The sequence below is a fragment of the Rhinichthys klamathensis genome, unplaced genomic scaffold (assembly GCF_029890125.1).
Source record: "Rhinichthys klamathensis goyatoka isolate OS25496 unplaced genomic scaffold, OSU_Roscu_1.1 h1tg000404l_1, whole genome shotgun sequence".
Classification (NCBI taxonomy): Eukaryota; Metazoa; Chordata; class Actinopteri; order Cypriniformes; family Leuciscidae; genus Rhinichthys; species Rhinichthys klamathensis.
In genome coordinates this window covers 1,252,103-1,278,618 of record NW_026606905.1, presented here as the reverse complement: position 1 = coordinate 1,278,618, position 26,516 = coordinate 1,252,103, and the positions used below count along the sequence as shown (strand labels likewise).

The window sequence follows — 26,516 nt, the reverse complement described above, 5'->3', positions numbered from 1 at the left end:
GGAGAAGATTTCAGAACTAGAGACACGCATCCAAACTTTAATTGAGGATGGTAAGAATGCTAGATCTTTAGAAAGTGTTTTGGATGCGCCTAGCATAGTGAACTCTTTACATGATTCGGTTCCGGTTGAAGGAGAGCCCGTGCAGCAGGGCAGATGGGTGACAGTGAGAGATCGCTCTAGTCACGGATAAAAAAAACACTCTTCCGTTCCGATTACCATAACAAATCGATTTGCCCCACTCAGAGAAACACCCACTGAGAATTCTGTTGATTGTGCCCTGGTAATCACGGAACGTGAAAATAGAGACACCAGCCACCATAGTCACATGTTTGCCGGGAGCCAGAGCGCCTGACATCAAAACAAATTTAAAAGTGCTGGCTAATGCTAATCGTAAATTCTCTAAGATCATTCTTCATGTCGGCACTAATGATGTTCGACTCCGCCAGTCGGAGATCACCAAAATTAATATTAAAGAGGTGTGTGAACTCGTAAGTACGATGTCAGGCACTGTAATTTGCTCTGGCTCCCTTCCTGTTCGAAGAAGTGATGAGATAGTTAGTAGATTGTGTTCGCTCAATGGTTGGTTGTCTGAGTGGTGTCCGCGTAATAATGTAGAATTCATAGACAATTGGAAAAGTTTTTGGGGCAAGCCTGACCTGTTAAAAAGAGATGGTATTCATCCCTCCTGGGCTGGTGCTGCTCTTCTCTCTAGTAATTTGGCTCATAGTCTTTGAGCTAAAACATGACAATCTGGGGCTCAGGTCAGGAAGCAGACAGACTGGCTAAACTGACCGTCTGCTAGCGGCCTCACGTCACCAAGGTCAGATAAATCCCATCACATAGAGCCTCTTTAACCTAGATATCATCATATAGAGACTGTGTCTGTATAGTGTCTGTTCCCTGAATTTGGAAATCCAAAAAACGTCAGGTTAAAAATGTAATTGATGTTCAACAAATAAAAAACAGATATAATACAGATGAGCAAATGATAAAGCTTGGGTTGCTGAATATTCGATCCCTTACTCCAAAATCACTCATAGTTAATGATATGATTTCAGATTATAATCTAGATGTGCTGTGTTTGACAGAAACCTGGTTAAAACCAAACGATTATATTACTTTAAATGAGTCAACCCCACAAGATTACAGTTATAAACATGAACCTCGTCTGAAAGGCAAAGGGGGAGGTGTTGCTGTAATTTATAGTAATATTTTCAAAACCACTAAGAAATCTAGTTTTAAATATACTTCTTTTGAAGTGTTGATTCTTAATGTAAACATATAGTGTAAACGATAAATCACATGTGAGAATTATGCTGGCTACTGTATACAGGCCACCAGGGCACCATAAAGATTTTATCAAAGAATTTGCGGACTTTCTATCAGAATTAGTATTGGCTGCAGATAAAGTACTTATTGTTGGTGATTTTAATATACATGTAGATAATGAAAAAGATGCATTGGGATTGCCATTTAAAGACATTGTAAACTCAATTGGCGTTAGACAACACGTGTCGGGACCTACTCATTGTCGTAATCATACTCTAGATCTAATATTATCACATGGAATAGATGTTGATGCCGTTGAAATTCTGCAGCAGAGCGATGACATCTCAGATCATTATCTAGTCTCATGCAAATTACATTTAGCCAAGGCTGCAAAGCCGACTCCGTGTTATAAATACGTTAGACCTATAACTTCTGCCACTAAAGATTGCTTTATCAATAATCTTCCTAATCAGTTTCATCATCTCAGCATCCCAGATAGCCTAGAAGAACTTGATATTGCAACAGAAACTTTAAACTCTCTCTTTTCCAGCACTTTAGACGCAGTTGCTCCGTTGCGCTTAAAGAAGATTAAAGAAAATAGTCCAACGCCGTGGTACAACGAGCACACCCAGGCCCTTAAGAGAGCAGCCAGAAAAATGGAGCGCAACTGGAAGAAAACTAAACTAGAGGTATTTCGGATTTCATGGAAAGAGAGCTCGATTGCTTACAGAGAGGCCTTAAAAGCTGCTAGATCTGCTTATTTTTCAACCCTATTAGAAGAAAATAAACATAATCCTAGGTATTTATTTGAAACGGTGACTAAACTAACGAAAAAGAAAGCTTCAACCCCAGAAGTGTCCAAGCAACACAGCAGTAATGACTTTATGAACTTCTTCACTTATAATTTTGTCCCTGATATTATCGATCTTATAACTATGCAACCGTCTACCACAGTATCGCATCAGGCAGTGCATTGTAGTCTCCCTGAGGAAAAATTTGATTCATTTGTTGCCATAGGAGAGGAAGAATTTTCTAAACTCGTTAATTCATCTAAATCGACAATTTGTATGTTAGACCCTATACCGACTAAGCTACTGAAAGAAATGCTTCCAGATGTCATAGATACTCTTCTTACTATCATTAATTCGTCTTTGTCTCTAGGATATGTACCAAAAACCTTTAAGCTGGCTATGATAAAACCGCTTGTTAAAAAACCGCAACTTGATCATACAAAATTAGTTAATTACAGGCCGATCTCGAATCTGCCTTTTCTATCAAAGATATTAGAAAAAGCAGTATCCTCACAACTGTGTTCCTTTCTTGAAAGAAATGATATCTGCGAGGATTTTCAGTCAGGGTTCAGACCGTACCATAGTACCGAGACAGCTCTCATCAGAGTCACAAATGACTTGCTCTTATCATCCGATCGCGGTTGTATCTCTCTATTAGTGTTGCTTGATCTTAGTGCTGCATTTGATACTATTGACCACAACATTCTTTTAAATAGACTCGAAAATTATGTTGGCATTAGTGGAATTGTATTAGCATGGTTTAAATCATACTTATCTGACCGTTATCAGTTTGTAGCAATAAATTAAGATATGTCTTATCGATCACAAGTTCAGTATGGCGTACCACAAGGCTCAGTACTAGGACCGTTGCTGTTCACTCTGTACATGCTACCATTAGGAGATATCATTAGGGAACATGGAATTAGTTTTCACTGTTATGCCGATGATACTCAGCTGTATATTTCTTCAAAACCTAACGAAACTTACCAATTCACAAAATTAACGGAATGCATAGCTGATATAAAAGATTGGATGACTAGTAATTTCCTACTACTAAATTCTGAAAAAAACAGAGATTCTAATGATTGGACAAAAAACTTCCACACGTAATAACCTAGAATACTGTCTAACACTTGATGGCTGCTCTGTTAAGTCTTCGTCGTCGGTTAGGAACCTGGGTGTGCTCTTTGATACCAATCTTTCATTTGAAAGTCACGTGAATAGTATCTGTAAAACTGCATTTTTCCATCTTAAAAACATATCTAAATTACGCCATATGCTCTCATTAACAAATGCAGAACAATTAGTTAATGCGTTCATGACATCAAGACTAGATTATTGTAATGCTCTACTGGGTGGTTGCCCTGCACGCTTAATAAACAAACTACAGCTAGTTCCAGGAAATATGACCATATTAGCCCGGTTCTGTCAACACTGCATTGGCTCCCTATTAAACATCGTATAAATGTTAAAATATTGTTGATTACTTACAAAGCACTAAATGGTTTAGCTCCGCAGTACTTGAGCGAGCTTTTAAAGCATTATAGTCCTTCATGTCTATTGCGATCTCAAAATTCCGGCCAGTTGATAATACCTAGAATATCAAAATCGACTGCTGGCGGTAGATCCTTTGCCTATTTAGCACCAAAACTTTGGAACAGTCTTCCTACCATTGTCCGGGAAGCAGACACACTCTGTCAGTTCAAAGCTAGACTAAAAACACATCTCTTTGACCTAGCATACACATAATACATTATAGACTTCTATAATTCAATGTTAGGCTGCATAGATTAGGTCAGCCGGAACTGGGAACACTTCCCTTAAATCCTGATGTACTCGTTACATCATAAGAAGAATGGCATCTACGCTAACTTTAGTGTCTTTGTTTATCCCGAGGTTTTCCCGCAGCCTGCTGGATCCAGGCCGTATCCAGATCTGACGAAGGAGATTCGTCTGGACCCGATGACAATGCAGTGCTGAAGTGTCAACTATCCTCTCCCTATGGAGGATCCCTTTCCCACTCTACAGATAAAGCGTTGTTGAAAATCCGGTTCGCGTACCCCAAAGTGATAAAATAAAACAAAATTCATCATCAAATGTATAGGCAAGACAAGTAGTTTGTTTAGGCATGGTTTGTAGGGAAATTACAAACCTGCGCACATATATTCAAACGAATATAACTATAGAATCCATTTTTAATGCGCATTTTTAATGTGCATGTGAACGCCATCAGGTCTCAGGTTCGCGTTTAAAGTCTGTTTAGAGAGAACGCCGTCGTCTTAGTGGCCCCTAATGTAATAACAAATGATAATTTTGCTGGAAGTGAATCAATCAAAACTAACTTTAGCTGGAAATAACATTATTCAAAAATTGCTATAAAGCCAAAACAATCTCGGTTACCGTAAATTGTATGTTTATCTCTGTAAAGCTGCTTTGAAACAATCTCCATTGTTAAAAGCGCTATATAAATGAAGATGACTTGACTTGAGATCATCACCGCACTTTTTTTTTACTTTTTGGTGTGTTTTTTTTTTTTTTACGATAATGTTCAATTAAATACACTCAAACACAGGCATAAAAGACAAAAGCATAACGTAAACAGTTGGAGTTCGATTTTAATTGCAAGTGCTTATAGCGATACTTCTCTTATGTGGTATAGGCTAAGTTACAGTTAACTATTTCTTTAGACATTGTTTTTGGGTAACAGTCTGTGGATGTAAACGCACTCGTCCAAACGCAACTTGTTGAAACGTTGAATAATTTATTGTACAAAAAATGGGTTACAAACGATGACAAAAACTGTTCCATAACAACTATTAAACTCAAAAGATATCGAAAAAACAACAAAGTTATAGAAATAAATATCGCCCAAACCCCGCTCCGACATTAATTTTTTCTGTACTGTAGGCTTCTATACATGTTGTAGTAGGGCTGGATGATTAATCGAAAAATAATAGAAACCGAAATTCAGAGCCTATAACGGACGTAATTTTACCATGTCGGTTATTTCGGTTTTTTAATCATATTAATATTTCCGCCCACTGTGTGTTAATGTACTTTCCCCTTAAAACATATTACCGCGTGTGTAGTCACATAAGGGCCTGCTCACATATCGCGTCTTTTGTGCGCTCAAGTTCGTTATTTCAAACAAGGGCGTAGGTTTAGGGGGGGACGCTAGGTACTAGTCCCAATCAATATTTTGAGATGACAAATTTGTCCCCACCAATATTTAGCAAGCTCCTTTGAACTGCTATTTTGATATTTGCGCTGCTATTTGGATCGATTCCAACGGCCAGGACGACGACAGTACAAGATACGCCGTAATTTGATTGGCGGCGGGGTGTCTGACAGGCAGGCTACACGCGCGGGCCGGGACTACTTTTTGTGCTTGCACTCACTGGCAGCGAGCGGGTGGTGTGTGCGTGTGTGTGTGTTTGTGTGTGTGTGCGCGCGTGACGACGCCGACGGTAAGTTACCAGGGCTGTCTGTCTCTCTGCATGCCATATACAAAGGCCAGGGTAAAACATTTTAATATTCCGTTTTTTGCCCCTTTTTGTACTTTGTAGATCAGCTATGTCACCCAAGAAGAAGAAAGGGGACATACGAAGCTTTTTCATAAAGCAGAGTGTAAGTAGGCAAAAATAACTAGCCACACAAATAACTAGCAGTAGTAGTGAGTGACTGACCATGCTTTCAAATGCAGATTCTACTGTGGAAAATAGTTTTAACTGGTGATTCTGGTTACCCAGGATATTGTTACAGTTAAACCTAGCTTCTGCAATCTTTCAAGGTTAGGAGCATTAATTAGCGGTGTGCAGCACGGATAGACTCATAGAAGTCGCACTATCATGATAGACGTTAGCAAGTCACTGAATGTTAATTAGCCTACCTTAACTTAGAATCTTGCAGTCATAAACAGTGGATCATCTCAGACATTTTTCGTTTCTACATTCTGTTTATGTAATGTATTTGTGAGTGTAGCCTACTTGCTAGACACATGTCTGGAAAAACATGTTGGCAATGTTAAAAAGGCAAAAGTAAACACTGTTGGTTATTCAAATATAATGAATCATTATTTGTTTGATAATATCCACATAACAATATCTGGTAGGAGGGTTAAGATGGGTCAGATGGGATGTCCCCACCAAAGCTGAGACCAAACCTACGCCCATGATTTCAAATGTAGGCGCGTGGTATGCGCGCTCATAATGTAAGCATCGCTGTGCGACGCGCTCGTTTTTTCCAAGCGCATCCGCGCCGCATCGAGATAAAAACATCTAAACTTTTCAGAATGCCGCAAGCGCACTATAAGCGCACCGTAGCGAGCGTGAAACGCCAGCGTGAAACGGTACGTAATGAGCTAGTTTATGATCGAATGCACAAGCGTGGTTTCTCACAGCTCATAAGCAAACTATAGACGCCGCTGAGACATGTCACGTGTCTTTGCAGGTTGTGTGTGAACGCACTCTCTGATTCCGGAAAATCACTGGCAGTGTGAATGAACCAAAGTCAAACGAACCCGGGTCAAATCCCGGGTCACTTTTAGCGTGTATTTTCCGGAATTTCTGTGTGAAAGGGAATTCAAACACTGAGTCAACTCAGCAACAGGAGCCGCTTGTACCAAAGAAACAGCAAAAAAAGAGAGAGACTGACAAACGCCCAGCAACAAGTGCCTCCACTCCACAAAGCAGGTTTCGATAACACAAGCATTTACAAATGCTACACAATATGAAAAAGATTAGTTTTTTTAGTTTTATACTAGTTTTGTACTTTTTGTAAGTTATATTTTACTTTTAAGATGGCAATATTTACAATAATTTATTTTGTTTACAAAAAGAACTATTTTCTACATTTTTAGGAAACTTTCTTTTTACATTAAAACTTAATGACTTTATTTCAAGCATTGTATGCTTTGTTTGATTCAATCGTTTGAAATATTTTATAAATAAGCATTAAAAGCTATGTGTGTTTCCTTATTTTAGAATCACAAAGATAGGATTATGCACTCTTTCATTAGAAAAAATAACCGTGAACATATTTACAGTATAAGCCTTGCCAGTGACATATGAGAAAGAAAAAAATAATAATCGTTCAATAATCGTAATCGAGATAACTTGTTTGATTAATCGCGATTATGATTTTAGCCAAAATCGTCCAGCCCTATGTTGTAGCCATTAAAGAAAACGCATTTATTTTCATATTTAAATAGCCAAATATAGTTTTTTTTTTTTTTTTTTTTTATCTATTTTGATTGATTATATGAAAAGTGAACAGCATGAGTAAGATAGGATCATAAGATGCCCAATAAATCGGGAGACATATGGAATGGGTCAGACATGATTTTGACCACTTCATTAAAGCTGCAGTCCGTAGCTTTTTTTGGGTTAAAAATGATCCAAAATACATATTTAATACATAACCAGCCAGTGTTCAACGCTATCTGCTTGCCATAGCTCGATTCAAAGCGGTAAGCTTGTAATAATGTTTTTAATTCCAGTGGTACTGGTGGATTTCCGCGCGAAATTCGAGCTTGTCTTTGCGTCATTACATCACATCTGTACACATAAAGGAGTCTCGGCTAGTAGGCTATATTGCGTGTGAGGATGTTGGAGGTGGAGATTTATAGCCTTTTCTCACAGCACTTGATATAATTAAACTTATCAATTTGATGGCGGATCCAGAAAGGTTCAAACGACAATCACCAGTGACAACAGATTCACCCGTTGTAAAAGAGACTGCAACCGGACCAATGTGAAAACAAGGATACATATCGGAAGGACATTACATGTAGTCACGCAATGCTGACGTTGTTAACATTAACAAGTTGAGAACAAAGTATAATTTGCACGGTTTTGCGTGATGAGCGTTTTAGATTTAATCAGTGCGATTTACTGCAATGTCAGAACCAGAACAAAAGTGGATGTTACTTACTTGTTCAGATGACATTTTCCGGTGAAAATTATTGTTAGTCATACTTCCAAAAAGAATAATCTGTGATTCTGAATGCCAGTATCGACACCGGCGCGGTGACTGACAGCTGCACACTCTCCTCAATGTGTTCATCCGCGCTGTGCGGTGTCGAACTACAACTCACGTAAAGTTGATAATTCCGCGAATGACTGCAATTGCAGATTTCGAACAGAGATCTCGATTTCGAAGAGGAAAAAATGCGGACTGCAGCTTTAAGTTTTGTAGAAATCCTTTCTTTAAAGTGAATTTCGTTTTGTATTAAATTGTATCTTAATTTTAATCAATGTTTCATCAACCAATTACCTGGATTTAATAAATAAGAAGCAAATATAGCAGACAATATAATCAGGACATGACGACGTGATCTGGAGCTCGTCACATAAATGAACCGAAACTCTGCGTATAAGTTACTTGCCTCACAGACATGAGAAATATATATATATATATATATATATATATATTAGGGATGTAATGGTTCACAAAATTCACGGTTCGGTTCGATACGATACAGTGGTGTCACGGTTCGGTACGTTTTCGATACAGCAAAAAGAAAGAAATGCCAGGGAAATTTCCTATTCATTGAAAGAAAAATGATTTTTAAATAAATGTGAGTTTTCATGTTGAAACTTTTATTTTTATAAATGGGGGTAATCTTTGAAGGATGAGCAAATAATGTATAATATTTGTTAAAACATAATATTTGAGTTTTGAAGTGCTGGAAAAAGATGTGTGGTATTATTGAAAGCATTTTACTATTTCACGGTTACAGTTAGTGTTACTACATTAAATCCATGGTGAATGTTGTTGATCTGTGGACTTGCGGCCTATAACTAGTTAATTCATTGCACCATGTTTCTCCTGGTTTGCACGTCAGCGCTGTTTGATCCGTTAAAGGGATACTTCACCTCTGGAAAGATGAATGTGTATTTAAAATGGGTCATTTATGTAGAAGAAATGTGAAATTATTTTTGAATTTGGAGCTTTCTAGACTGAGAAAAGCCAGAAAATGTATTTTTGGCTTATGTGGATGAAAGACAACAACTCCCAGAATGCACTTGCTTCGCTGCCCTAGGAGGCCACGCCTACCGGTAACGGAGCGCAGTAGTTAAACAACACGTCTAGGCTACTAGTGAGTCTCCGTGATGAGTCTGCCCGGGATTTCGAGATCGCCCAAAATGTCCGGGATTCGGCTTTTGCGTTCTACAGTCGTCATTCATTATGTTTACTGTGCAAGCAGGACGAGGCAGAGGGCGTGATTACTGATGAGCGACACCTGTGAGACGCACCGGTCTGGTATCTCTCACGGAGGAGCGGGAATTTTCTTAGCAATGTTAAAACGCATATCAACCGATCACTTGTATAGCGTTCATGTAAACACTACATTCAGATTCACCAATCAGAATGAATTCAGTTAGATTGAAACAAAAGGTGTGCATGTAAACAATGAATGGCGACTGCAGAAAGCAAAAGCTAAAAAAAAAAAGAGGATGAATGGTAACCCCTACCACTCAGCTTTCTCCTACTAAGTTACTCCGCTTTCTCCACAGAACAAGAGCCTGCTAGCTTAGCTTCCAAAAAAGATGTCTGACACTATGTGTACATTCTGTGAGTGAGATCCCACCCTCTATGGGCGGGTTGAAAACATGCGGAACAGCTCCTTCTACTGGCTGTAGTCTTTAGCCTCTGGCCAAAAAATCTTCCGATGACGCAAAATGACGATTTTTGCGTCATCGGAGGATTTTTTCCAGACAAAAAAAACAAATTTCTCGTCTCAGGGGGATATGAGGGTGGAAAGCACGGTAATTTGAAATTACTACAGGTTTTCTACTAATACAAAGCTTAATGTTAAATCCTGAAGTATCCCTTTAATAACGGAGACATTTGAATGTTTCTCACTAGATCTCGGAATCGCAGCGATGTTATTACTTCAGTGGCGAATTCAAATTTTTTCTTTACTGGATTTCGCTGTGTAGTAACAGTGCTGCTTGATTAAGATCTGCTCGCGCTGCATTTGTCCAAACTGATAAACGGTGCGTCAACCAGACAATAACGAGTAGCTCAGTTTCGTTCTGCTTACATTACATTTGCCATTTGATGTTGGGCAATGTTGTAATCACGCCAGCTTCTCTTAAATTATGAGCGCGCTTACCACGTGCAACGCACCTACATTTGAAATAACGAAATTTTGGGTCGGCAGGAAAAATGGTCCAACGAACCGTTCGGTTTAAAAATGCGTACCAAAAACCGAACCGAAAGCCTCGTACCGAACGGTTCAATACGAATACGTGTATCGTTACACCCCTAATATATATATATTATATAGAAAGCTTGAAATGTCTACTTTTAAACAAAACAATTCAAAACGAAAAGAAACAGACTACTGTTTCTCTCTATAGGCGCATTCACTACTGCGAAGATGGCGAGTCAGCATTGTCAACTTCATCTTTGGAGCCGACACTGACACAGAAAAAAACAGTTTATTAATAAAATGTCGCCTTGCTATATTTGACACATTCATAATCATTACTTTTGCCAGTTCTTTGGTGCTTTTAGGTGTGTCGGCGGGGCGGGGCGGGGTGGGGCGGGGAAGGGCGGTTAACCCTCTGGGGACCAAGAACGCGCCGGCGCGTTTTGCTGTTTTTTTTTTTCACATAGCAGCAACATAGACTTAAAATACTCCGTCATTTATGGTCATATAAATAAAATCAATACATGATTATAAACTATAGAGGGTCTTCTTTTTTTGTGTACACTCACATTAACATCAAAACCTTGTGTTTTTTTTTAAATAAATAAAATAAACAGGGTGCGCTTTCAGCTCACTCTGTCTCCGCAAAAATCTTTCTGAAACATGTCTGGAAAATGAACGGAAACTCCGCTAATACTAATCACACAAACATGAAACATACGTCTTCTAGAAAAATTTCTACTTTTAAATAAAACAATTCACATTTAAAACAAATATTCTCCTGCAATGTAATCTGTCTGAAACTAAAGAGAAGTACAGTTTCTCCTGTCTCAGCTCATTATCGTTAATTTGTTCACACCCACTCGCAGAGCGCGCTATTCATAAGATAATGTGTTGAGGCCATTTGCAAAATAGATAAACGCCCCCAGGCAAATGCTGTAAACACACTATATTTTTTTGTCAGATTAAGATTCGTCTTGCGCGGCTATGAGGAATAATCCTGGGACATTTACCACAGAACAAGTGCTGGTTTCACTTCGAGGAGGACCAACAGATTCAGCTGAGAAGTGTAAGTGTTTTATGCTTGTGCTTTGTTCTAATCGCGATATAGAATAACGTTAGTGTCTGTAAACGGACAAATAGCATACTGTTTAAATGTGAATCATGTTTCTCTCTGTGTGTGTGTGTATGAATGAATGAATGAACGCACAGATACGCACTGTTACAGACGAAATAAAAGACAAAATTTCGTTGACTAGTTTTGGATAAAGTTTTTCAAATCAAATAAGCATCAAATAAGCTTCAAAATAAAGACATCAGCTTTTGTTAGGAGTTTCTGGGGATAGAAGTGTCCAGACGTATGCACCCTGTATTTTAAAGAAGAACATTTAATTATTTGCGATACATTATTCATTCACAAAGAATTCAGGGACATCATTCACGTCCCTAAAGGTTGGAGTTCTCCTCATTTTTTTAATTAAGGCATTAAGATTTTTTATTCCTCTTTTTAGTCAACTTTAGCATGGGTGTGTTCACTTCTAATTCTAAGCAGTGTGTGTGTGTGTGTGTGTGTATATACACTCACCGGCCACTTTATTAGGTACCCCATGCTAGTAACGGGTTGGACCCCCTTTTGCCTTCAGAACTGCCTCAATTCTTCGTGGCATAGATTCAACAAGGTGCTGGAAGCATTCCTCAGGGAGTTTGGTCCATATTGACATGATGGCATCACACAGTTGCCGCAGATTTGTCGGCTGCACATCCATGATGCGAATCTCCCGTTCCACCACATCCCAAAGATGCTCTATTTGGTTGAGATCTGGTGACTGTGGAGGCCATTTTAGTACAGTGAACTCATTGTCATGTTCAAGAAACCAATTTGAAATGATTAGAGCTTTGTGACATGGTGGAAGTAGCCATCAGAGGATGGGTACATGGTGGCCATAAAGGGATGGACATGGTCAGAAACAATGCTCAGGTAGGCCGTGGCATTTAAACGATGCCCAATTGGCACTAAGGGGCCTAAAGTGTGCCAGGAAAACATCCCCCACACCATTACACCACCACCACCAGCCTGCACAGTGGTAACAAGGCATGATGGTTCCATGTTCTCATTCTGTTTACGCCAAATTCTGACTCTAACATCAGAATGTCTCAACAGAAATCGAGACTCATCAGACCAGGCAACATTTTTCCAGTCTTCAACTGTTCAATTTTGGTGAGCTCTTGCAAATTGTAGCCTCTTTTTCCCATTTGTAGTGGAGATGAGTGGTACCCGGTGGAGTCTTCTGCTGTTGTAGCCCATCCGCCTCAAGGTTGTGCGTGTTGTGGCTTCACAAATGCTTTGCTGCATACCTCGGTTGTAACGAGTGGTTATTTCAGTCACTGTTGCCCTTCTATCAGCTCGAACCAGTCTGGCCATTCTCCTCTGACCTCTGGCATCAACAAGGCATTTCCGCCCACAGAACTGCCGCTCACTGGATGTTTTTTCTTTTTCGGACCATTCTCTGTAAACCCTAGAGATGGTTGTGCGTGAAAATCCCAGTAGATTAGCAGTTTCTGAAATACTCAGACCAGCCCTTCTGGCACCAACAATCATGCCACGTTCAAAGTCACTCAAATCAACTTTCTTCCCCATACTGATGCTCGGTTTGAACTGCAGGAGATTGTCTTGACCATGTCTACATGCCTAAATGCCTAAATAAGAGTTGCCGCCATGTGATTGGCTGCTTAGAAATTAAGTGTTAACGAGCAGTTGGACAGGTGTACCTAATAAAGTGGCCGGTGAGTGTATATGTATATATATATATATATATATATATATATATATAATTAAAAAGCTATTTTAACCAGAAAAATCTACAATTTATGCCCAAAGTCGTGCAGCCATATAGTTTCTCTTGATATCAGCATGTTCACTGGTGTTTATTTATTTTTTTACAGGGACAAAATGCCATGAGTCCTGCTGAGTTCAACATTCACAGGAGACTGTAATGAAAAATGGAAATGACAGGTATGTACTATGTTTCAGGAATGGGACCATGCTGTGTGACTGTGCAAGCCTCTGTCTTTAGATCAGTGTGTTTACTAATGTGCTTTTTTGTGTATCTTTGGATTATGTTGTGTTGTAAATAAATCCAAACAATCTAAAAGCCATTCTTTTTTAAATCTCCTCATTCTTTGTGCAAGGCTCCTCGTAATGATAGGGCCTGATAGCACCTAATAGGGCCATTATGGGAGGGTCTTTGTCTTTCTCAGGTGTGAAATGCCATACATATTAACGAGAGATCACGCCTCCTCGCATTAAGCTTTCTCAAACAAAACACGTCATACACATTCTAAAAGACTTTATTGACTTATCTGAATGAGTAGTCAGGATGATTCTCACATAGTTTTGGAGCAAATATTCTAGACTATGTGATACAATTTTCAAAAGTCTTGTGAAGAAATAATCAATATGTGTTTTGTGGCCTTATTTCAGAAATTTTTATTTTTAAGTTTTTCAATAACCATGCATAAATAATATTCTCTCAAAAATACAAACATGTACATACATGTTGCTAACATAATATGGTAGCCCCGTTTGTGCTATATAGAGTGAATTTACACCTTTGCCATTAACATGTTTATAAATAACTGAAAAAAGCACAAATGTCAGTGCATGTCAAAACATCCCAAGGGCCCCAAAAACCCCTTGGTCCCCAGAGGGTTAACCGCCAAACCAAGTGATTTGTTGCTTCTTCACTGCGGTTAGAAAAAAATCCCATACCGTCACAGCCCTAATGTAAATGTTGTAACTTTGCAGACCTTTTTCATGCTAAAACACTTCATTACACATGAAGGAAAGTTGAAAAATAGCACAATAGGACCACTTTAATTCATTTTTAGGTTTTCATCAACTCTCAAATCCCCTGCAGTTCCATTACAAGCCCCCCAAGTAGGCCCGTCACGATTATGAAATTCGGCTGACGATTAATTGTCTAAAAAATAATTGCGGTTATGCCGATTAATTGCCAGTTTTAGGGCTTTGGTGATTAAATGTCTGTTTTAGGGCTTTGACGATTATGCCGATTAATTGTCTGTTTTAGGGCTTTGTCATACATTTTTTTGTGTGCTTCATTTATTAAATGATTGTGATGAATTTAATCCTTTGTAAGTTATTATTTTGCAGTGTAAGATTACAGTTAAAACCTTTAAATATTAAATAAATGTATTCAATAGCTATGACAATTTTTTTTATTAAACTTAGTGAGTGTATAAATCAGCAGCAAAAAGTAATTCTTGAAAAAATCTGCACAGTAATTTTATAAAATCTAAACATGTTAATAAAAACAAATTACTATTAGTACTCTTATACAATTCATTCAGGTATTCATACATTTAACAACTTTATATTTTTATAGCTTTTTAATGGGGCAACAAGATATGATAGATACAACAAAAAAAATATAGGCTTTTAATAATCTTTCAGTGCGCAAAACCATGATAATATGAAACGCTTCAAAACAGAGCAGCACAAAGTGCGTATGCGCATCGTGGGTACAGAATGATGTGCTTAAAGCAACATGGAGTCACAGTGTGCAGCGCTGCACAAGTGTGCGTTTAAAAGTTCACGGCACAAAGCGAAGAAATCTCGAGCGCACAAATCCTAGTGTATATCTGTCCAACAGTTTATTGATCACTTGTTTCTTCACAGTTTTAAATTCCAGTTATTTTGCGTTTGATGCCAATTCATAGTCCTTGTGACGTGTGTGATCTAACAGGCACACGGTAGCGAGTCGTTTAAAAACAGCAATAAACTCCAGCAAAATAAAGTATTTTATGCAAATCCACAGCCCTTTATCTACAGATCAAGCATTATAATGTGAATATATCATATTGGAGAGAGTTTTACCTTGCATCCTACCATCCTACCGGACGAGGCGCTGTTTGAATACTGAATAGAGAATGATTGACAGCCGCAGTGGAGGGAAGACGAGTTTCCGTTAACTTTAATTTAATGATGTAAATAGACTTCTGTCCCTCACATTAAGCTATGGAATGGCTTCAGATGACTTTGAATATATTGCTGGAAAACATAATTAGTGCTTGTCTATTTCTTTCGGTCCATGACTCCCCCTTGTGCCGTAGGCCTATAAAAGAGCACAATAATCGCAGTTGTCTGAAACAATCACGGTTAGATCAAATAATCGCGATTAGACGGTTATTTAATTATCGCGACAGGCCTACCCCCAAGGGGTTTGCAACCCCCTGGGTTTAAAACAAACAATACCAGTTGTGGTAAGTGTGCATCCTAGAAAATAAATGCAACCAATTACAGAATGCAGAATTAGCATTAATACATCAAAAAGAAAAAAAAAGAAAACAGCTGGTTATAGTTACGAAGAGAAATTCAATAATTACAGTTACTGATGAAACTATTATATCTAGAATCTTTATTACCTGAAAAGAGCAGTTAAGAGCATGTGAGAGTTTGTATAACTCCTCCTCTACGCGTTGGCAGATGGGGCAGTGATCACCATGTAGTGCAACACTATTCACCAGCAAGAAACTGTGAAAATAAACAAGTAATACAGAGACAAACTATTATAAATCTTGGTGGAGGAATTGATGAAAATGCTTAGAAACTTACTTGACTCCTCTAATGGTGAGGATCCTTGCTGATGTCACATTAAATACTTGCTCAAACCGCTCCAACTTCTGCTTAGTCATTCTGCCAAAGTAAGAGAAAGACAATAAAGGAACCACACCTATATAAATCAGGCACCTGTACACACCTACTGAAAATGGCTTGAATATAAAATGACCTCTTACCTCCTGTCAGTCTTTTTTTTTTCAACAGTCTTTTTTGATTTTAGAAACATTAACAATAAAACATTAAACAGGAAAAAAACACAACAACAACAATTATACTATACATATGTCAAAACAATGGTACATTAATATCATGACGTGGTGCATGCTTAGCCAGGTTACACAGAAAATAAATAATTTTGTTCAGCTTTATCAAAAATCATATAAAGGGATTCCACAAGTTTTTTCAAAGTTTCAGGTTTTCCCTTAACAATATATGAGATAAATGAGAGCTTTCAGAGTTTTTCCAAAGACATTTGCCAAAGAAGTTTTGATTATAATAAACAGAAGATCAACATATTCTTACCAGAGTAAGGTAAAGTGCAAGTTACAGGGAAAATATTTAATTTACAAAGTTCAGGACATTTGGGACATTCTGTTTCACCACCAGTGATAAAAAAAATCTAAAACCTTTTCCCAAAAAAGTTGAACTTGGGGACACTTCCATAAGCAATGATATAAAGTTCCTATTTCTAGGTTGCATTTTATACATTGATTGGGAATGTTGGGCTTACATTTATGTAGTCATTCTGGAGTTATGTATACTCTCATAAACTTGTACTGCAGAAGTTTAAACCAGGTATTAATTGTCTGGGTTTGGGCCTTTAAGCAGATACTCTGCAATTCATCTTCTCTGTATTTTTTTCCCTGCAGTTATTAATTCCTGAAAAAACATTGCTAAATAAATCTGGCACCTTTAAACCTTTTGATGCCCAGATTTTAAACCAGCATCAATGTGTCCCTGGCGTAAAGATAATGTTTCCCCAAATAAGGGTAAATTGTAATAATTGTAAAATCTGTCAAAGATGTTTCAAAGCTTCATACCATACCACAATAGTATTTTTTAAAAAGGCATTGGAAGTGGCTTTTTTCAAACACCCTGTCAGTCTTACTGCTACATACTAATCTGATATGATGCTGACAGCATGCTACAATAAACATTTAATTTTCAAATCCACATTCTTGAGTCAAAATGTATTACAATTTCTCAAAAAAGATAACATTCAAGTCAAGTTAACATCACTTCAAAGTAGGACTATGCGATTTGGTAAAAAAGTGGTTATTTTTTAAATATTTTTAAATTTACTGCAATCCTTAATGAAATATTATACAGTGAAAACATTTTACTCTGACTCAGAAGCTCTAATAGACAATATGGGTGAGTGAAAACCACACATTGGCTCTGTAGGTCAATTATAACCCTTAAACTCACTCGTTATGGAAGCCGATGTCATGATTTCCTATAAGAACCACAAGCTTTGTGTCACTAGGATGACGGAAGATCCATTTAAAACGTCTGACATCATCATCCCAGTCCTGAGTGGAGAGCACAGCACAGTCATAATTACACTTACCATATAAATGGATATAATCAAATGATAAGTTGAAAAGAAACTGTCGACAGTCTTAATGAAATGATTTCGGCTTTGCTGCCTATTGCACTTCAACTGTTTAAAATACCCATTTTTTAAACCACAATGCTTAAAAACGCATGCAAACATTACGTTTTCGTGACTCGCATGCAGCACAGCAATGTGAGTCACATGAACGTAACGGCGTTAGAGAAAATAGTCCAAGATTTCTACCGGTTAATCTTGTCTACCGGTATATCGCCCACTCCCAAGCGCAAGTAATATTAACCCTTTAGGCGCCAGAGGTTTTTTCCTAAAACGTTCGATTTTGACATCTTAATTTCAAAAGGCTATATCTTAAAAGTGATAAAAGATAGAGACTTTCTGTAAATTAGAGAAATATTAAGGATGACCCAAAGTTTATGTAGGGATTACATTTTCCCATCTAATTTGCATATTATGACGTCATATGGTAGCGGCAATCTTGGATTATAGAATTTTCATGAAAAGTCACATTTTTAAATGATAAAATGCAGCACTTCTTTCCCCCCAAAATGTCCATCACCTTCTGTATGCTATATTGCACAATACTGAATGCTCAGGTAAATAGTAAGTAGTAAACAAACTGTGTAAATCATTACTAATAAATGGTAGAAACAAACCGAATGCATGTAGTGGTTGGCCTTTTGCTGTAGAGATTTTCTATTTACTAAATACAGTAGGCACTCTGATTCAATGTATGGGGCACATATATATTATTCATATGACATACAAACACAAGTGGACAAGACCTGTTTAGTTCAAAAGCTCACTCGCCACGGCAAGGCACAGATCATGAGTGAGATGATACGAGCAGCACGGCCAGATCTGCCTCGCGCGGGCCGAGTGTGCACAGTTTGGACTACTGTCATTGTCATTGCGAATCCCCACCCTACCTCCACGTTGCCCCCTAACTGTCCTATGAATAACTTCGACCTCGTCTAACATACCCAGTGGTATTAGACAAAGTCTCCACCACAATACTGTCGCCGCGATTGCAGAGAGGCTCTGATAAAACGTCTCACTCGCACACTAGGTCCGCTTTTGATCGCACTGATTCAATGCGCTCTAACTCGAACATTTTGTATAGAAGCATGATGTTTTTTTGAGTCGGGGATAAAGTATGACATGTCTGCCATCCAGTGGAGAGGAGGTCGAACGAAATTTGACACCCAATTTGACAAAATCGTCCGTTTTATTCAGTGCCGCATCTTGTCGAGTAAACTCGACCGTGGCGCCTAGAGGGTTAATGAGCCCAAAAATATAAGTATGCATTCATACATTTTCATGCACGGTAGCAACATTTTAGATTAAACTACTATTATGAAGTTTTATCATAAAAAAACTGCTTGACACTGTTAGATTTTGGTGTATTTGGTGAGCAGTGGTTTGGGTGGCTCGCCAATGTATTAGATTTCTCCAATACATAAAATAAGTAAGCTTGACCAGTTCTTGTGGGGAGAAGAATTTATTGAAGGTTTGTAGTGTAGCAGTCCTTCAGCAGCGATGTTAGCATGTCGACCTTCAACAATCTTAACCCAAAGTTCTGTCTGTGAGACAGAACTTTATACATGAAGACAAAGCCTATGGGCTACAAACAATAGAAACCTGTTAGGACCTCCCACAGGAGATCGATCTAACTTGCTAACTTGGGTGGTGATGGCGCAGTGGATAAGCCTTTGGTGTGAGAGACCCGGGTTCGAATCCACTGTGAGACACTAATGTGTCCCTGAGCAAGACACTTAACCCCTAGTTGCTCCAGAGGCGTGCGACCTCTGACATATATAGCAATTGTATGTCGCTTTGGATAAAAGCGTCAGCTAAATGAATAAATGTAAATGTAATCCACTCTGATTCTTCGTCATTCACACCAATCAGTTTCTGTGGGCCATACATCTGAATGGGCCATTTGGCACACACCTTTGCAGACACAGACATCTGTGTCTTTGGATTACATCTGATACAGAGTCAAAATGTAAATGAATCTGATGACTGAAAATACAAAATCTATTACTGCTCACCATTGCGCAAAGCAAGGTCCATAAAGACATGGATGAGCAAGTTTGGTGTGGAGGAACTTGACTGGCCTGCACAGAGTCCTATTCTGCATGTAAAGGCAGACGTCCCAAAACTTTTGGCAATTTAGTGTATAAATGAACTAAATTAATAACTTTTTTACAACAAATGAATCCTCACTAAACTTACTTAAGCTGGACTACTATATACTTTTAAATCGGATGTACAGCAGAAACAAACTGTTTATGTATTATTTTCCTGTTATCACTGTAAAGCTGCTTTGAAACAATCTCGATTGTAAAAAGCGATATATAAATAAAGGTGACTTGACTTCATTACAGAAAAAATATGTGATTAAATTAACAGAATAGTGAAAGTAACAGAAGCTCATACAATAAATTTTAGCAGGCTTAATTAAGCATGAACAAAACTTGCGATTTTCAGAAACAAAATTATAAAATGTACATTAATATATTTTCATAATTTTTCAGGATTGATTGTTGAAGATATTTTATCATTGCTTTGACATATGATGGTTATTAAAAGTAAAAGGGAAAAAGGTGCCACCATGTATTAGGGGTGGAACGGTACACAGAAGTCACGGTTCGGTTCATACCTCGGTTCAGACATCACGGTTCGGTACGATTTCGGTACAAGGGAGTGAAAAGCAAAGCAAAAATGCAGAAGGCATTTTTATAAATGTCTTAAGCCTTGTATTTTTTTAAATAAGTTTTATTAATAAAGGCATAGGACCAGTTTATTTGTAGTGCACTGACAGTAGTTTTATATAATTAGTTTATTAATTAAATTATTAAAAAGACGAAAAGACCTTGAGATATGTTTGGTAATTGTACCTGAATGAATTTAAAATTAATTTGCTATTTCAGATCAAGATATTTGTTTTCCTTCATTTTAATTAACTAACTTTATTCTCATCTGAATTATAAATAATTGATTTCCGTATAAAATAATACTACCATAAAAACTTTTGTTAACAGGTGTAGGTTACAGTTTGACAAGAGTTTAGAGTGTGACAAAAGCACAATGTTGTGTTTTAGTTCGAGTGTACACAAATATAAGTAAACAATTTGCAGTTTTAATGATGTCCTGTATGAAAAAAATGACGGAGTATGTTTTTACGTTTCCACTGTTCGATCGCCCGTGCCTCTCTCACACACACACACACACACACACACACACACACACACACACACACACACACACACACACACACACACACACACACACTGTTCATCGCGCGATTCGCGCCCGCGCCTCTCTCTCTCGCGCGCGCGAACACACACACACACACCGCGCCTCTCTCTCTCGCACGCGCGCGCACACACACACACACACACACACACACACTGTTCGATCGCGCCTCTCTCTCTCTCGCACACACACACACTGTTCATCGCGCCTCTCTCTCTCTCTCGCGCACACAGACACACACACACACTCCTGCATTGCAATCTTGATCGCAGCCTGTTCATTGCTGCGTTCACAGTCACACCAAAAGCGAATAGAGCGAAATTCATCGCTATTTAAGAGGTTTTTTTTATTTGTACCGTGTATTCTGCGTGCAAATTCGTGCACCGAACCGTGACGCCCGTACCGTTTCGGTTCAATACGAATACATGTACCGTTCCACCCCTACCATGTATATATATATCTATATTTTTTTTATTTTTTTTGAGTAATAAGTAGCCCTTGAGGGAGCCCTCACTCACAGAAAGGTTGGAGACCCCTGGTTTAAGGATTACAATTGCCTATTGTTGTGAACCATAGTTGTAGATCGAATAGTATCCACTGCTAAGGGAAATATTTACTGATAATACCACAAACTTTGACAAATTTAAGGGCTACCACACTTGAAATAATTAAACCTGGCTAATTCAAAAACCCAGGTAAATGGGATTCTGGTTTATCCTATTTTATGTTTCACACTGTTCATATTTTAACCAGAGTTAACAATTAATCCTGGTAATTCATAATCTGGCATAACACACTATACATTCTTAAACCCTGGGTTACTCTTATTATTATCTTATCTTATTATTTGCCTATACACTCACCTAAAGGATTTTTAGGAACACCTGTTCAATTTCTCATTAATGAAATTATCTAATCAACCAATCACATGGCAGTTGCTTCAATGCATTTAGGGGTGTGGTCCTGGTCAAGACAATCTCCTGAACTCCAAACTGAATGTCAGAATGGGAAAGAAAGGTGATTTAAGCAATTTTGAGCGTGGCATGGTTGTTGGTGCCAGACGGGCCGGTCTGAGTATTTCACAATCTGCTCAGTTACTGGGATTTCCACGCACAACCATTTCTAGGGTTTACAAAGAATGGTGTGAAAAGGGAAAAACATCCAGTATGCAGCAGTCCTGTGGGCGAAAATGCCTCGTTGATGCTAGAGGTCAGAGGAGAATAGGCTGACTGATTCAAGCTGATAGAAGAGCAACTTTGACTGAAATAACCATTCGTTACAACCGAGGTATGCAGCAAAGCATTTGTGAAGCCACAACACACACAACCTTGAGGCGGATGGGCTACAACAGCAGAAGACCCCACCGGGTACCACTCATCTCCACTACAAATAGGAAAAAGAGGCTACAATTTGCAAGAGCTCACCAAAATTGGACAGTTGAAGACTGGAAAAATGTTGCCTGGTCTGATGAGTCTCGATTTCTGTTGAGACATTCAGATGGTAGAGTCAGAATTTGGCATAAACAGAATGAGAACATGGATCCATCATGCCTTGTTACCACTGTGCAGGCTGGTGGTGGTGGTGTAATGGTGTGGGGGATGTTTTCTTGGCACACTTTAGGCCCCTTAGTGCCAATTGGGCATCGTTTAATGCCACGACCTACCTGAGCATTGTTTTTAACCATGTCCATCCCTTTATGGCCACCATGTACCCATCCTCTGATGGCTACTTCCAGCAGGATAATGCACCATGTCACAAAGCTCGAATCATTTCAAATTGGTGTCTTGAACATGACAATGAGTTCACTGTACTAAAATGGCCCCCCAGTCACCAGATCTCAACCCAATAGAGCATCTTTGGGATGTGGTGGAACGGGAGCTTCGTGCCCTGGATGTGCATCCCACAAATCTCCATCAACTGCAAGATGCTATCCTATCAATATGGGCCAACATTTCTAAAGAATGCTTTCAGCACCTTGTTGAATCAATGCCACGTAGAATTAAGGCATTTCTGAAGGCAAAAGGGGGTCAAACACAGTATTAGTATGGTGTTCCTAATAATCCTTTAGGTGAGTGTATGTGGTGTCAACAGTCATGACTGAATAAACACAAAATCACATTTGGTCTCCAACCATTGAAATTGGCTCAAATTTAACAATTTGGACACAAATCTGCATCGATTTTTCGATGAATCGTTTTTTTTAAATGTGGTCTATTCTCAACGGCCATGAATCGATTTTTTCCATATTCAGGGCTCACGGTGCTGCGTCTTCTCTCTCTGCACAGTGCACAAGGCAAGCGTCAAGCGCTGCAGGCGTCGATACACACAAGTGTTTAGGAGTCGGGACATGACGGAATATTCACTTGCACAATCGGGCCAGCATTGCATCGTAACTAACGTTTATCATTTTCACGTCTTTTTAAGTTTTACCAGTTTAAACATTCAAGCAATTTTAAACTATCCTGTGCTCACGCACTCTCAGAGATGTTTTTCACTGCGTGCACATGTAGTAAAGCCTAAATCCGCCTCACAAACAGCTCGCCAGTAACTAAAGTTCTTTTTTGTGTATTATATCGCTTTAACAGTTAAAAACACACAAAATGATGTCAAAACTCTGATCTTGGTGAGTAACCTCGTAAAGACAGTGGGTTATGTCTTAAATAAGCATAAAACGCGTGTGACAGACAGTATAATGAAACCGTGCAATAGTTCTTAAAGTGAACGCAGCCATATGTGTCTGTCATTAATTTTGTTGTCAAAACAACATAATATAGCATTAATTGTAAGGAATCAGAATTAATAGCCTATGTATTTAATTCAGTCAGGACTAAAAGACTATCCAGTGTTATTTTACATTGGATTACTTTATTCAGTTTCTGTAGTATTTCTGACCTACCCAAAAACTTTTATTTTTATGTCTCTTTATTTGTGTCTTTATTCTTTTGTATTTATTTGTGCTACTTTTTTCAATTTAATTCAAAGATTGAAATCAAGCTTCCATGTGTTGCATAAACTCTTAACTACTTGGTTACTCACGTAACCTCAGTTCCCTGAGTTAGGGAACGAAGTATTGCGTAGCTATACGCAGTGGGAAAACTCCTTTTCCTCGATTTGCTGAAACCTATATGTAAAACGCATTTGCAGCTGCACAGCTCGCCCATAGGGTGTGCTGCAGCAACTGCACATCCAATGGTGCGGGCGCCTCTGACGTGCGACCAATGGGACCACTCTACGTCATTGCACGTCAGAGCCCGTCATAAGGGCGAGGCCTCAGCCTATATTAGTCCCTGAATTCGCCATTATAGCAGGTTTATACGACTGAAGCAACAACTATCCAGTAAAAACAGTGTGGCTGGCTACGCAATACTTCGTTCCCTAACTCAGGGAACTGAGGTTACGTGAGTAACCAAGTAGTTCCCTTTCGAACGGTCACTTCGTATTGCGTAGCTATATGCAGTGGGAACGCTATGTAAAACGCCGCACTGAGTAACTGGTTGCCACTGCAACTCAGGATCCCTGAGCATACAGAACAAGCCATAACCCACATAATTATGTATACCAGACCAGACACTGTCAGGCCTAGGAGAATACATCAGTAATCACAACATATCATACCCATAGACCCCGACACCGTCTGGGTCATAGCATATGATAACACCACCAGCCTAAGCGGGTTTATAATGTGAAAATATAATTATATCTCTTCAGGCTCTGGTGTGAGCCGCGCTCTCATCGTCACCGAGATCTAAAACTATGCCCAGAAAGATCGCACTCTGGAAATTTTCGGGTCCTAGAAATGTTAGAAACTGCTGGGTCTCATGGCAGCAGCATCACCAGTACTCCGCATGGGATTACTGCGCATGCGCCCGCTGCAGCACTGGCTGAAACGCCGGGTGCCAACACATGCATGGCAGTCAGGCAGCCTGCGCATCAGAGTGAATCACGGGTGCACGGCTCACTGCTGCGGGCCTGTTTACAATAATAAAATCCCCATCCGCCTGAACTGAACAGGGGGCTGTGGGAAGTTTTGTTGGCTTCTTTGAGGGTGGTCCGGCCAGCGCGGGACACTCGCCCTCTCTCTTCGTGCCGCATGCTAGGATGACTTCGGCGGCGCCGGGGCGAGCACGACGCTGGGCCGCGGGCCTTGGCGCCGGGGCATCGGGAAGCGCTTCGCAGCTCTTGACTGGCGCTGGGCATCAGCCGCAAGGCGGGGCTGAGAGGCCTGTTTCGTCGGTTTCGCTGGCTGAGGCGTAGACGGAGCTGGCTTTGGTTTGCTCGATGCAGAGCTAGAACGTTTTGGCAGGAAGTATCGCATGGCCTGGGACGCCTTCTGTGCCTCCGTGTACCTCTCCGCGAACCCCTTCACCGCCAGGCCGAAGAGACCGGTGCTGGAAACTGGGGCGTCGAGGAACCTCGTCTTCTCCGAGTCTTTGATATCGGTGAGGTTTAGCCAGAGGTGGCGTTCAGTCACGACCAAGCTCGCCATGTTCCTCCCGATCACCTGCGCTGTGGCCTTGGTAGCCCTCAAGGCCAGGTCCGTTGCGCTGCAGAGGTCCCGAAAGGCCTCTGGATCTGGGCCAGCCTCGTCCATGGACCGGAGGAGTTTGGCCTGGTAGACCTGCAACACGGCCATCGTGTGCAGGGCTGATGCAGCCTCCCCGGAGGCGGAATACGTGCGTCCGAGGAGGGCTGACGTGCTTCTGCACGGTTTGTTTGGGTGCACGGCTCTGGTTCGCCAGCTAGCAGCCGTGTTCGGGCAAAGATGAGCAGCCACGGCCTCTTCAAGAGGCAGCAACGACTCATAGCCCTTCTCCGCCACGCCGTCCACAGAGGAGAGTGTTGCGGAAACTGCAGAGCCTCGTGATGAGTAAGGAATGCGCCAGGCCTTGGTCATGCCGCTGGTTTGTGACGAGGGGCCTGCTGGTGCCCCGGCAGAAACCATCCGTCCAGCCGACTCCGAGGAGGCTCTACGGGCGCGAGATCGAGCAGGAGAGAGTGAGGCACGCGGGGACGTGGCCGGCGCGCAAACACAAACATCCATGCTCTCGGGCTGCCATTGGCTGCGGCGCTTCTTCCTCGGCTGAAGTAGGGCCGCGAGAGGAGGCGCGGGTGAAGCGGCGTCTTCGTCCCGGGCGAGAGCTAGCCGAGTCCGCAGCGAGGAGATGGGCATGCTATCAAAGGCCACACATCCGCCGGAGGAGAAAGCATTCTCCGCGTGGTCGAGTCCCAGGCATGAAATGCAGCTAGCGCGGTGATCGGCCTCGTGCAGCTTGCGTGCGCACGTGGCGCAGGTTTTTACACAAGGCATTTGAAACAACGCCTCGCGTGTAGCAACAGTAAAAGGATATCGCCGGATAGCCACAGGTGAGACGGCGTCAGGAGACACACGGCTGAGAAGGCGTAATCTGCTGAAATAGTAGCTCGCTCAGGCTGAAAAGCTTGTTCGACGGCGAAGGCTCAGTAAACAGTCAGAGACGTGTAGTTTGTCGCTGAAGGAGTAAAATCTGCTATAATGTCAAATTCAGGGACTAATATAGGCTGAGGCCTCGGCCCTATGACGGGCTCTGACGCCCAATGACGTAAAGTGGTCTCATTGGTCGCACGTCAGAGACGCCCGCGCCATTGGATGTGCAGTTGCTGGAGCACAGCCTATGAGCGAGCTAGACGCTCAATGGGTGAGCTGTGCAGCTGCAAATGCGTTTTACATATAGGTTTCAGTAAATCGAGGAAAAGGAGTTTTCCCACTGCGTATAGCTACGCAATACGAAGTGACCGTTCGAAAGGGAACAAAAATATTACCCCATTGTAAAAACAAACATTTAGATG

The 26,516-nt window shown here is 40.3% G+C and overlaps 1 protein-coding gene across 1 annotated transcript in view; it reads right to left on the bottom strand.

Moving 5' to 3' along the window:
* The window catches only part of mppe1 (metallophosphoesterase 1), a 100,481-nt gene that overhangs the window by 64,326 nt on the left and 9,639 nt on the right, over positions 1–26,516 (bottom strand). Inside the window, exons 3-5 of the mRNA XM_056234736.1 lie at positions 17,285–17,388; positions 15,851–15,931; positions 15,661–15,769 (exon numbers count right to left, since the gene is read on the bottom strand). Coding sequence (XP_056090711.1) covers positions 15,661–15,769; positions 15,851–15,931; positions 17,285–17,388 — 294 coding nt within the window. The remainder of the gene's footprint in view (positions 1–15,660; positions 15,770–15,850; positions 15,932–17,284; positions 17,389–26,516) is intronic.